Source organism: Delphinapterus leucas, chromosome 1, assembly GCF_059928025.1.
Source record: "Delphinapterus leucas isolate spDelLeu-1000000601 "Yukka" chromosome 1, BTC_Dleu_Yukka2, whole genome shotgun sequence".
NCBI classification, from domain to species: domain Eukaryota; kingdom Metazoa; phylum Chordata; class Mammalia; order Artiodactyla; family Monodontidae; genus Delphinapterus; species Delphinapterus leucas.
In genome coordinates, this window is record NC_143129.1 from 86,694,606 (window position 1) to 86,706,605 (window position 12,000).

General features: G+C 40.3%; 1 protein-coding gene across 3 annotated transcripts in view; it reads right to left on the reverse strand.

Moving 5' to 3' along the window:
- WDR3 (WD repeat domain 3) overlaps positions 1-12,000 on the reverse strand; it is a 37,645-nt gene that overhangs the window by 12,900 nt on the left and 12,745 nt on the right. For all 3 annotated transcript variants that reach the window (XM_022583947.2, XM_089917050.1, XM_022583948.3), the window contains exons 9-20: positions 11,766-11,863; positions 10,735-10,842; positions 9,985-10,215; positions 7,128-7,221; positions 4,678-4,779; positions 3,342-3,427; positions 3,043-3,178; positions 2,262-2,318; positions 1,152-1,252; positions 812-923; positions 531-665; positions 194-244 (exon numbers count right to left, since the gene is read on the reverse strand). In XM_022583947.2, coding sequence (XP_022439655.2) covers positions 194-244; positions 531-665; positions 812-923; positions 1,152-1,252; positions 2,262-2,318; positions 3,043-3,178; positions 3,342-3,427; positions 4,678-4,779; positions 7,128-7,221; positions 9,985-10,215; positions 10,735-10,842; positions 11,766-11,863 — 1,311 coding nt within the window. The remainder of the gene's footprint in view (positions 1-193; positions 245-530; positions 666-811; positions 924-1,151; positions 1,253-2,261; positions 2,319-3,042; positions 3,179-3,341; positions 3,428-4,677; positions 4,780-7,127; positions 7,222-9,984; positions 10,216-10,734; positions 10,843-11,765; positions 11,864-12,000) is intronic.

Below are 12,000 nucleotides of genomic sequence, written 5' to 3' on the forward strand. Positions count from 1 at the left end.
CAATCATTTGTCCCATAAAATCAGGACATACAGCTGGATTAAGAAGGACTACACAGATTCCTTCCCGTATCAGCTGTGGATGACTTTGACATCTAGTCCCAATTCTAATCCCATTAGAAATTCTTGAAATTACAGTAAATTCTGATAAGATAATTACAGGACACAGTCTGAGGGTCCCGAAAGATTTACTTACTACTGGTTGGTCTTCTTTGGCCACACTCTCCTCATATTCTGCTTCCCTTTGCTGACAAGGGATAGATATGAATTAATTTCAAAGAAAAAACATGACCCCTATGTGAAGTGAAATGAGACAGTGAGAAGCTGCTTCTTTCACAATCCAACCCCCTTATGGCATCTCTGTCTCCGCTTGGCTGCCGAAGTGGTGTCAGCAGTCTTGGAAACATCTTTTGGAGCTCAATGGACTTGCACTGACTGAGGTGTGACAGCACTAGACAGGAAACTCGAGCTGAGACAGCGTGTCAGATACTGACACCCACCAGCACATTTGTAACCAAGGCTGAACACCTTACCATCTCCCTTTCTTCCTCAAGAATAAGAGGCTCCCTTGTTCTCTCCCAAAGTCTCAGAGATTTGTCATGGGACGATGATACAATATAGTCCCCACTGGGGCTTACAGCCAAGCACCATATTTCCTGGTGATGCCCCTGCGGAGAGAAAGGACAGAAAACAAAAATCCTGAGTAAGAATACCTTATTCATAGACCGCTAACTGCTTACATTAGTGGGAAATCAACACTTGATCTTAAAAGAAGTTCTTAAGTACTGAGCAAGCAAAGCAGGCAAGAGGTTACCTCCAGAGTTTGTATGTGTTCAAATTTGTCTGCATCCCACTGCTTAATCTTATGGTCTTTCCCAGCAGTGAAGAAGAGGTGAGACTTGGGTACAAACTTTAGGTACATCACACTGAAAAGTGAGAGAAGTACTCAAATGTCATCAAATTCCTCATCATTAAAAAGAGTCTTATACACATAAATAGCTTTTGAACAGCTAGTTCTAGAGTGTCTGACTATTTATATTTTAGAATTTTTAATTTCTGACTATCTGAGAACACTAAATAATAGACACAGATGCTCCCGGGAAATGATACCTACAGGTGACTCAACGGGAGGTCTTTGAAAAGATGACACCTACCTGTCATCATGTGCAAACAGAGACTTGTGGCAGTCCCCAAAGTCCAGACCCCAGATCTTCACATTCCTGTCAGCAGAGCCAGTTGCTATCAGTGCTCCATCCTAGGAGGAAGAGAAGTAAAACATTACTTGATTATCTGAAACTCTAATTGGAGAAAAGCTAACCAGAACATGTATCCCATTTCTTTCAAAAACATTAATGCCAAAAAATTTCATCTCTTTACCAAGAGCACCTACATCCTCTCTTTTACCTACAGATCTACTTATAAAGCTTGTAAGTAAGCAAGAACTCTGTGGCTTAGATGTTTTGGTCCTGCTACAGGACAGTGTTATGCCTTGATGGAGGTTATGTTTACTTTGTTCAACAGATAGAATAAAGAATCTCTAATCTCTGTCATAGAGTTTGGGGGGAGAGAAGAGGGAAAGAGAAGAATAAGGCTGGGAAACAATCTACTATATAGAATGTTTATGACCTAGCCCTTTTTATGCCATGTCTCCTATCACTGATTTTCTTACCTTTCCTGTTTTAGCACCTAGTTCAAATTGCTGTCAACATAACAAGAAAACTGAAAATATTTTCTGACACCAATTTATTCTGTTAATGCACTGAGTGCAGACAAGCTAGAGCAGGGGCCAATTCCTTTTACACAGACTAGACATTGTTTTTAAATATATATTGCCACTCCTAATCATAACTAGACATTACAAAAAAATATGACTTTGGTCAAGAGACTAGAAGTATACATAACGCAAAATACCGTAAATATTGCAAAGTTCCATTTTCCTTACAAACATTATACTTCAGAACAAAGGGGGCTGCCTTTTTGAAAGTTCTTCATATTCTAGGGTGTTCTACCAATTATATTATTTTTATACAAGAAAATACTATTTGGGGAATCCAAAACAGGGAGTTGGTTATGAGGATTAATTCAGGTATCTGTGAAAATATTCTAAAAGCATTAAAGAAATATATATAAGGTATGATTTTTTTTAGGATAGTCAGTTATACAACAAACTGAAAAATACTAAAATGAAGCTATCAAGCCAAGAACTAAGACAGCATTTTAGAAAAGACAACTTGTTACTGAAACAGTATTTAAATTTTACTTACATAAGAGATGTCCATGCATATGACAGGCAGTTTGTGTCCATACAGTGAGAGAAAAAACTAAACATTTAAAAATAAAAAAAGAGTATAAATAACTCATGTCTATAAAACACAGGTATAATTTATTACCTGTAGACCTAAAATATAACTTTAAATACAATGCTAAGACTGTTCTGGATTGCTTTATGTCTGTAGTTTCAAAGAAGACAGTCAAACCACTGCAGGTGACTTGTACCCATATCCAGCATACAACCCCTGCATGCACTTGCCAAGAATGCTGCAGTATAGTGGAGCCAGGGCTGCTGCAGAAGCCTATTCCCTCAGTCAGAATATGGAACAGAGACGTTCTCTGGATCTCTTAGCTGAAAAGTCTCTGGAGCACTTGTTTCACAACAACATTTCCAGGCCCAATCCAGTCCCACTGAGACTCTGGGCATAGAGCCCAGTAATCTGTATTTTTAAAAGCAACTCAAATGATCCTGACTTACAGCCAAGTGTGGAATCACTGCCTAAGACACCTAGCATCGCTCTTAAAACTACTGGCTACGACAGGATTTTCTGTCCACAGATTTTCTGAACATATGAAATACAACTCGCTTTAAACAAAATTTATGAACCAAAGGATTCTTTTAAAACCCTAGCCTTCCTAGTGTACTTGCAATGTTTTGATTCACAAATTTTTAGAAACATACTACTGCTGGGAACACTCAAGGACACTTCTTTATAGTCTCAACCCAAGGTCAGTCAGAAAGAAAGCAAATATCCATAGGCATAACCATTGTACCTTTAAAGTATCAACATAGAAAACTTTCACAGTACAGTCCAGCAAAGACACAGCCAACATCTTTTGATTGGGAGAGTAACTGACACACAGAACTTCTTCATCTAGTTGCAAGGTTCGGGTTTGCTTCACAGAAAGCCTAGCATTACAGAAAGCATCAAGAAAAATGAGTACGAAGGCACAAAAAAATTCCAAAAACCCTCTGGAGCGCAACAGAAATATCAATACATGTCAAAAACCCATTCAATGGTTCCCGATTTTCGCTCCCCCAAAATGGACACAAATAAAAAATGTCCACTCACCTCTTCTGGGTACTGTTTTCATCTTTCACCAACTCAAAATCCCAGAACTTGACAGATTTATCTGCACCACCTGTCACAAAGCCACGCTGAAAATCAAATGACATTTCCGTTAAAAAAATATCTTAGTATAGAAACTTTCATAAGACACCTCAAAATAGTATAAAAGACCATTTTTATTTAATGGCATGGGATAAGAATTGGGATATGTGGTTTTTCCTTAACTCCCTTCATTGCTCTTTATGGGATGTTACCACAGATCCTACTGGAGAACTCCTAGCAGAGACTAATGTAGTCAGATGATAACTAGTGTAAAGTTCTAGTTATACTTTCATTCAGCATCAGGAAGAAAGACTCAATGAACACTGCAGGGTAAGGCAACAGTCAAAAGAATTTGCTATGAAGTATTCAATTGGTTTTATCACATTTTAGTATTAGTGTAAGCTATAAGGACTACAGAGTCAGAAAACTACATCTCAAATGTCTATTCTGCTATTTCAGAGATTTGTAACATGGGAAAATAACCTTATAATGACCCTCAGTGTTGGTGCAGTTGTAAAGACTACCTAGTTTATAAAATCGTGAAAATAACAATAATGACATGATGGACGTGAAAACACTTTGGAAAAGAGAACACGCTACAAATGCTAGATGTTGCTACTATTTAAATTTTAAATGCTGTTTCATTTCTGACCCCAAATGGCATTACCCAGTCTAAATTCCAGGTTCCGTTTTTTTCCAAAAATATCTACTTTCAATGAATGAAGGTTTGCCACCATTGGGAGTATTCAAATAAATGGGCCACAATCCCTTAAGGTGTCAGAAAATATCTCAAAATGTTCTGAGCAACAGCACCATTACTGGAATAAGTACACAGTTCTCCAGGGTGACTCCTTTGAAGGGAAATACACTGTTATTGACTTGAAAAGGTTCACATATTTACTAAAAAATCACTAGATTTATATAGTCATAGATGTATGGACTAAAAGGGGAGCACGAAAGTCTACTCTATCCTCCACATTGTGTTGCCCCAGGAAGTATTTCCTCTTAAGAAGTATCACAAACCACTGGTACAAAGTCAGGAGGGTGAAGCAATTTGATGTCATGGAGCTGATGATGAACAGCAGCTGAACAAGATTTCAAATCATAATGACAGCCATTCATATTACCAGGCACAAGATACGGCACCATATATAAAAGCTAGAGATTAGACAGAAGTGGGCTTTCTTTAAAGAAACCCTGAGACAAATCCCTGTTAGGCAGCAGTAGAACTTGATATAAGAAATGGGAAGTACAGCCAGAGTACTGAAGCCCAGATCTTAACATCTGGTTTAGTTACCTGATCTGGAGAGAGAGACAAGGACCATAAAGCTCCATCATGTGCATCTATTGTCTCCAGCAGATTTCCTGAGGCCAAGTCATAAAGCTGCAGCTTTCCTGTCTTTGGAAGACACAAAATGAACATACAACCTACACAGTTTCATAACCAAGCAGCAACAATGTAGCTAACTGCTCAGGAAACGGGCTTCCACGGTCCATGCTCTGTACTTCCTCTGTGAATAAATGTTGTTAAATCCCCTACGGACATGTTGGGTTAATCCTGGCAGGGTTGCTATACTGTACAACTAAGGAACAGTACAACCTTGTAGTACAGGACTACTGTCACTTCCACTGGTTTCCTCAACTTCAAAAGGTAAATATCATGGCCACAGGCATATCAGAATAAACATAAGAGCAAATGGGGAACTTAAAAAACCTTTAAAAAACTTAATCAGTCCTTTAAGTGGACTATCCTCTATGGTAGTTGGCTTAACCAACTCTTGATTTCCCCCTCTAGAATACACTGATAATGAGAAATACTACCTACAATGCTAGGGAGGGCAATGAACTTGAAACAAACAAAATCACAGTAGCTTAGAAAGCTATCAGCCACGCTTCCTGTTTAGACCATGTATATGCTGTGGTCATGGTGTAAGCACGGAACACACACAGTGGCAAAGCCTGCTCTATGACAAGCCTGTGCACATGTGGTGGAAAGAACGTAAGGGGAAGACTTGAATCCCAGGGCTGCTTCTCTCTAACTCTGACTGTGGGTAAATTCATCTCCATGAGCCCATTTTTCCATCTGAAAAATGGAGTTTATATCACCAACCCCTCTAAGCTGTTGTGGGGATTAAATGAGATCATGTATGTTAGCAGCATGGCACAGAGACTAGGCTAGGGATTCTGTCTGAGTCATACAAATAGTCTTTGAAGCAATGGGCAAAATGTTTTCCCAATAGCAGATAGCGAATGGACATTTGTTAAAAGAATGAATGAAAACTGAGGAAAACTTTTAACTGAAATTTAATGTTCTTTCACTGACACTGACCCTAAAATCTCTCCAGCTTATTTTACACTTTTTGCTGGACCAAAAATATCCATTATAACATAGGTTTTTCTAATAAAATAATCATGCACACATGGCATTAGTTTAGGGGGATAATAATGACAAATACTTGCAAAGCACTTTTCAAAATATTCCATAGACCTTATTCCACTTTATTTCCACTACCACCCCTACTACTACTACCATTCGTGCTACTTCTGCTACTAGTTCTTATTTATTAGTTATTTGCTGGGAGCCAGTCTCTGTGCTAAGTGCTTTGCAGACTGTGAGGCAGGTTATTTATATCATTTTACATGAAAAAACTAAGGCTCACAGGGTTGAGCAACTTGCCCAAAAGGTCTTATAGCCAGTAAGTGGAAGAGCTGGGATTCAAACCTAGGCCCATCTGGCACAAAAGGCTCTGCCAAAAAGCAAGTGTCACCATTCCATTGTGTAGATAATGAAACACACTAAGAGAAGTTATATGACTTTCTCCAAATTACCCATTTCGTAAGGGGAAGAACCTGAATCCAAATCCACGTCTGCTTATTCCCTCATGGTTATCTCCCAATCTGATTAGCAGCTGAGGACTTCATCAGTCAGGCTGTCTTTACCAAATGCTTCTATCTGCCACGCATGATGCTGGTACTTAATGTCTTTTATCATCAGTCTTCTCAAAACACAATTACACGTGTGCTCATAAAAAGATGCATGAAAGGCTGATCTCCAAAATGTTAGCGACAGTTATCTCAAGGTCATGATTTTAATTTTCTTCGTAATTTGACATAAGATTTGGTTTAAAAAAAAACCACAAAGAAAACAAAACTTAAAAATAAAAACCTCACGCTTCCCTGGTGGTGCAGTGGTTAAGAATCCACCTGCCGATGCAGGGGACAAGGGTTTGATCCCTGGTCCGGGAAGATCCCACATGCCACGGAGCAACTAAGCCCATGCGCCACAACTACTGAGCCTGCCCTCTAGAGCCCGCAAACCACAACTACTTAGCCTGCGCTCAGGAGCCCGTGAGCCACAACTACTGAGCCTGCGCTCAGGAGCCCGTGAGCCACAACTACTGAGCCTGCGCTCAGGAGCCTGTGAGCCACAACTACTGAAGCCCGTGTATCTAGAGCCCGAGAGAAGCCACTGCAATGAGAAGCCCACGCACCGTGACGATGATAGGCCCCTGTTCGCGCCGCAACTAGAGAAAGCCTGTGTGCAGCAACGAAAACCCAATGCAGCCCAAAATAAATAAATTAAATAAAAATAAAAACCTCAAAAAAAAGGGCAATGAACTAACACCCTCTCATACTATCTGGCCCTAATACATTTCCCATATGCTAAAATAGGAAGCATATTTCTCAAACAACTTTAAGAATACTGAGTAGAAAAAGTCCCCCAAATCCATGGAAAAGCCTGTTTACCTTTGTTCCTATGACCACCTGCCGATCACCAGGTACAAAGAATGAGCAAAGTGCATATTCGCAGGTCATCGTGCGAATACACTGCAGTGTAGACCTGTGAGAAAGAAGGAATCAAGAACTTGTATGTTAAGAGAACCTGCTTCTCCATCTGAGAGGTAAGCATGTACATTTCATACAAACTTAGCCACACAGAATGATCAATATGAGAAAGGATAAAGTCTGAATAACCCTGGCTTATTACAGTGAAGGGAGAAATTAGTAAGCGGCACCTAACTTTGTTTTCTTTCATGGCGGCTCCCAATCCTAAGGAACAGATTCTACGAAAGAGCTGAGAAAAGCATCTGCTGGGCTCAACAGACTGCCACTACAAAGAAGTGAGGCCAGAGGACTGCAAGTCGAATTAGCATACTGTATCCTTACAAGTAAAGTTCATTTTACTGGACCATAAGCATTCATCCGTGCAACAAACAGATATCAAATGCCCACTTCCTTCAACATTTACTGAATGCCAGGTACCATTCTAGGTGCTGGAGATATAACAATGAATTAAACAGAAGAGGCCCCAAATCTCATAAAGCTTAACATCCTCTGGAAATGAGACAAATATTGGTGTATCAGGTGCTAACAGGTGCTATGGAGAAACACAGCACCTGGGGGAAGGGGACCAAGAGTACAAGGGTGGGAAGGGGAGAGCAGGATGGCCACGTGATGAGAAGAGAGGGAGAAAGTCTTAGCCAAAAGGGGAATATGGTTCCACGCAGAAAGGGAGCACAACAGCCATGACACAGGCACGCTCCTGTCGCCTGTAAGGGATAACGAGAAGGCCAGGGTGGCTCCACTGGAGAAGGGGACAGTGGTGAGAGACAATGTCTGTAAGGACTGTGGCTTGTAGTTAGTCCTTGTGAGATGGAGCTCCTGGAAGTGATATAACTTCCATTATAAAAAGATTACACTGGCCGCTGTGTTGAGTATAGACCACAGAAGGGCAAGTAAGGAAGCATAGAAGACTGGTCAGAAAGCTATTACAATCCAGGTAAGAGATGTTGGTGGTTTGAACCAGGTCATGGCAGCGCAGGTGATGAGATGTGGTTGAATTCCAGGCGAGTTTTTTTTTTTTAAAACACTCTTTTTTTTTAAAATTTATTTTTGGCTGCACCGGGTCTTCATTGCTGTGTCTTGGCTTTCTCTAATTGTGGTGAGCATGGGCTACTCTTCATTGCGGTGTGCGGGCTTCTCATTGCGGTGGCTCCTCGTTGCAGAGCATGGGCTCTAGGCAGGTGGGCTTCAGTAGTTGCAGCGTGTGGGCTCAGGAGTTGCAGTGCACAGGCTCCAGAGTGCGCGAGCTTCAGTAGTTGTGGCACGTGAGCTCAGTAGTTGCGGCTCGCAGGCTCTAGAGCGCAGGCTCAGTAGTTGTGGCACACGGACTTAGTTGCCCCATGGCCTATGGGACCTTCCCGGACCAGGGATCGAACCCATGTCCTCTGCATTGGCAGGTGTATTCTTAACCACTGGACCACCAGGGAAGTTTTGAAGGTAGAGCTGATAGGATTTGCTAATGCCCTGGACATGAGAGAATCAAGAATGGCTACAAGGATTTGGGCTAGAAAAACCACAGGAAGTAATTATTTACTAATATGGGGAAGTGTGTAGGAACAGAGGGTGGGGAGACTATTGAAGAAATGAAGATCACAAGTATGGTTTGGACATATAAAAATCTGAGATGCCTATTAGACATCCAAGGGTGATACAAACAAAAGCTTTGGACATATGAGTCTGAAGTTCAGGGAGAGGCTATGGCTAGAGATAGAAATTTAAGTGTCATCAGCTTATAGAAAGCCACCTGACTAGAGATCACAGAAAGTGAGTGTAGACAGAGAAAAGTTTCAAAGACTCTGCCCTGAAGTATTCCAACAGTTAGAAGTCAGCAAAATAAAAAGGGTCTAGCCAAGACTGAGAAAAAAAAACAGCCAGCGAGAAAGAGGAAATAATGAAATTCAAACTGTTTCAAAGAGGAGAAAAGTTATCAATTCAACGACAGTGTCAAACGAAGCTTATTGGTCACTGGATTTTGAAACATGAACACCACTGATGAGATGACAAGAGCTGTTTTGGTGAAATGGTGGGGATAAAGGCCTGATGGAGAAAAGGAATCAGAGGATGGGGGGAGATAATTGGACAGAGAGATAAGGATGAAACAGGATTACTTCCTTCAAGATGGGAGATATCACAGTGTATCTGTATGCTGATGCGAACAACCCAACAGAGAGGGAAGATTAATGATGCAAGAGAGGGAGGAAAACTGCTAGAAGGAGAAATATAGCTTGTGATTACCTTTTGGTTAGGAGCACCAACAGTCACAGGAAGAAAGATTATGTGGATACAGATGTAGCTAAGGTGGGAGCATATGAACATTTTCTAGATGATTCCATTTCTTCAGTGAACTAGGAGGAAAGGTCATCAGCTTAAAGGGGCTACAGGTGTGAGGTGTGAGGAGCGGTAAGAACATGTGAAATAGTCATCTAGGAAAGTGAGGAATGAGAAATCATGGTAAAATTACTGTAAACCACTAAGAGCCTATTTGAATTTAGAGTAGGAAGTATGCTTGTGTTTTTCTCTAGCCAAGTACAGCAATAAGCTTCAGACATGGAATAAACTTACATTTTTTATACCAAATCTAAAAAGGCAATTTTTCCTACTCTAAACTCCACAGGCCTACAGTCAAAATGCACTGAAGATACATTTTGAGGGAACTGTATTTAGGGCCCTAAGAATAACTAACCATCAAGAGTATTAAAAACTAACTCAAAGGGAAGGAAACACTATTGGATAAAGCTACAGAAAGCTTCATTTCACAAACCTGTTCCATATCTTAACGGAATCAGCTGCTGCTGAAAGGACAGCGATATTGTCTGAGCTGAATGACAAAGTCCGCACATCACTGCGATGACCCCCGATGGTAATTCTGTTTGTCCTGACAGTCTGAGGAGCTGACATGGATGGATTCAGTGAATATAATTCCACCAAGTTGTTTTGCAGAAGGAAGACAGCCTTTAACTCTCCTTGAGGAGTATGAATCAAGTCAAAGGATCTGCATGAGAAAATATTCATAAATGTTCCAGCAACCATCTTAGCTCACAAGGTTAATTTTTTTCTAGGAGAAAAGCTTTGCAATGCCCTCCATCTATACAAAGTTTGAACAAGTATAAAGGATTTTACAAATAAGAGTGCTCTGAGTATTGGACAGTCGTCTAGTATAGGCTTTTAAGTCCAAGAAACCTGAGCTCAGATACTGGCTCTGACTTGTTGCTGTGCATGTATTCTTTTTTATAAGTGACCACAAATCCTTTTGGAATGTGGGGTATACATTTTTCTTTTTAACTGGCAGCAAAGAACTGTAAGTAAAAAGCTAAAAAGCTATCATAAGAAAACAAATATGAGATGATGAGTAAGTGGGCCCATGGTGAGAGGCAGGAGCTAAGGCCACGATCACCATCTCCAGATACGTAATTTGCAGACTGCTTACAAATGGTGGGAAAAGCCGATACAATTTTGTAGCAACACTTCAGATACTTCTCTCAGATACCTCAGCTACTACATTTTCACTCACTTGATTTTGGCAGAAGTTTTGATATTAGTCACCCGTTGGATTTCATCTTGCAGAGTCATTTCAACATTGACTTCAATGTCTTCCTCCTCCTCTTTGCAAGAATTTAATCTAGAGGAGAAAAAAAAAAGGACTATCATGCTATCACTTTTCTAGAAGAAGCTTTGCTATTACTTGAGTCAAGCTCTGGTCTGAGACCAACAACCTTTATTGAACCCGGAAGAGTCACTTAACCACACGGATTACCATGAGAATTAAACAATGTAGTGTACGTAAAAACACTTTGTGAACCACAACGCAATTAATATGAAGTATTCCATCCTATGGGTACCCTCAATAAACGGATTCTGAAGGCAAAAGCCCATAAAATTTCTGGGGACAAGTCTTTGTAGTTCAAACTATCCCACTGAAGTGTCTCTGGTAAACTTAACTTCAGGACTTTTTAGAAAATCCATTACTCTGCACTTATAACCCAACGATGCCAAAAAAAACCAGAGATCTCAAAAGATTTGCTTTGGCAAATAAAAAATTTTAAAAACTGGTGACTTTGTATTTCTTTGAGACTTGATAAATTTCAACCACTGAGAAACTGATTTCGATGGCTATAATGACCTATTTATTGTAAGGTTATACCCCCCCCAAACTCCAATTATGTAACTGTCCAACCAGTCTTCCTTCTCACAGTCCCAAAGGTCAGCACTATGCAACCCGGATTCCGTCTGTATAGGCTGCTGTCACTGAAGACACATGCTAGCCTCTCAGAATTAAATCATTTAGAAGCCATGTTGAATATCTGTACTGCCTTTCTCGTTCTGTGTGGCTCTGAGTGCAAGACCTAGGAATATGATAGTTATGAAGCTGTATTTAGAAATTAAAAACTTGGACTACCAGCACTCCATAAAATCTTCCCTAGCATTTAATGGTAATTGAAAACAGAGTAAATACTCCTTTAAAGAAGCCATAGTTTTTCCTTCAGTACTATGTGGCCCACCCACGATACTTGTTGACTAGTAGTAAATATTAAGAAAACACACTTTGCTTTCTTTTTAGCTTTCTTCATCTTCTTGTCTATTTTCTTCTGAATTTCCTCCTTGGAAAGGATACGAAACACTTCTAGCACAGAATCAGTCCCCTAGAAAGGCAAAAGGTTGATGTGAGTCCAGGAGAGGCAATTTGTAATTTAGCTTTTTCTCTGTAAGAACATTTCTCTTTCTTCCCTTACTAGTTGTATTACCATGGACAACTTAATCTCGTTGGGATTGCTGTCTC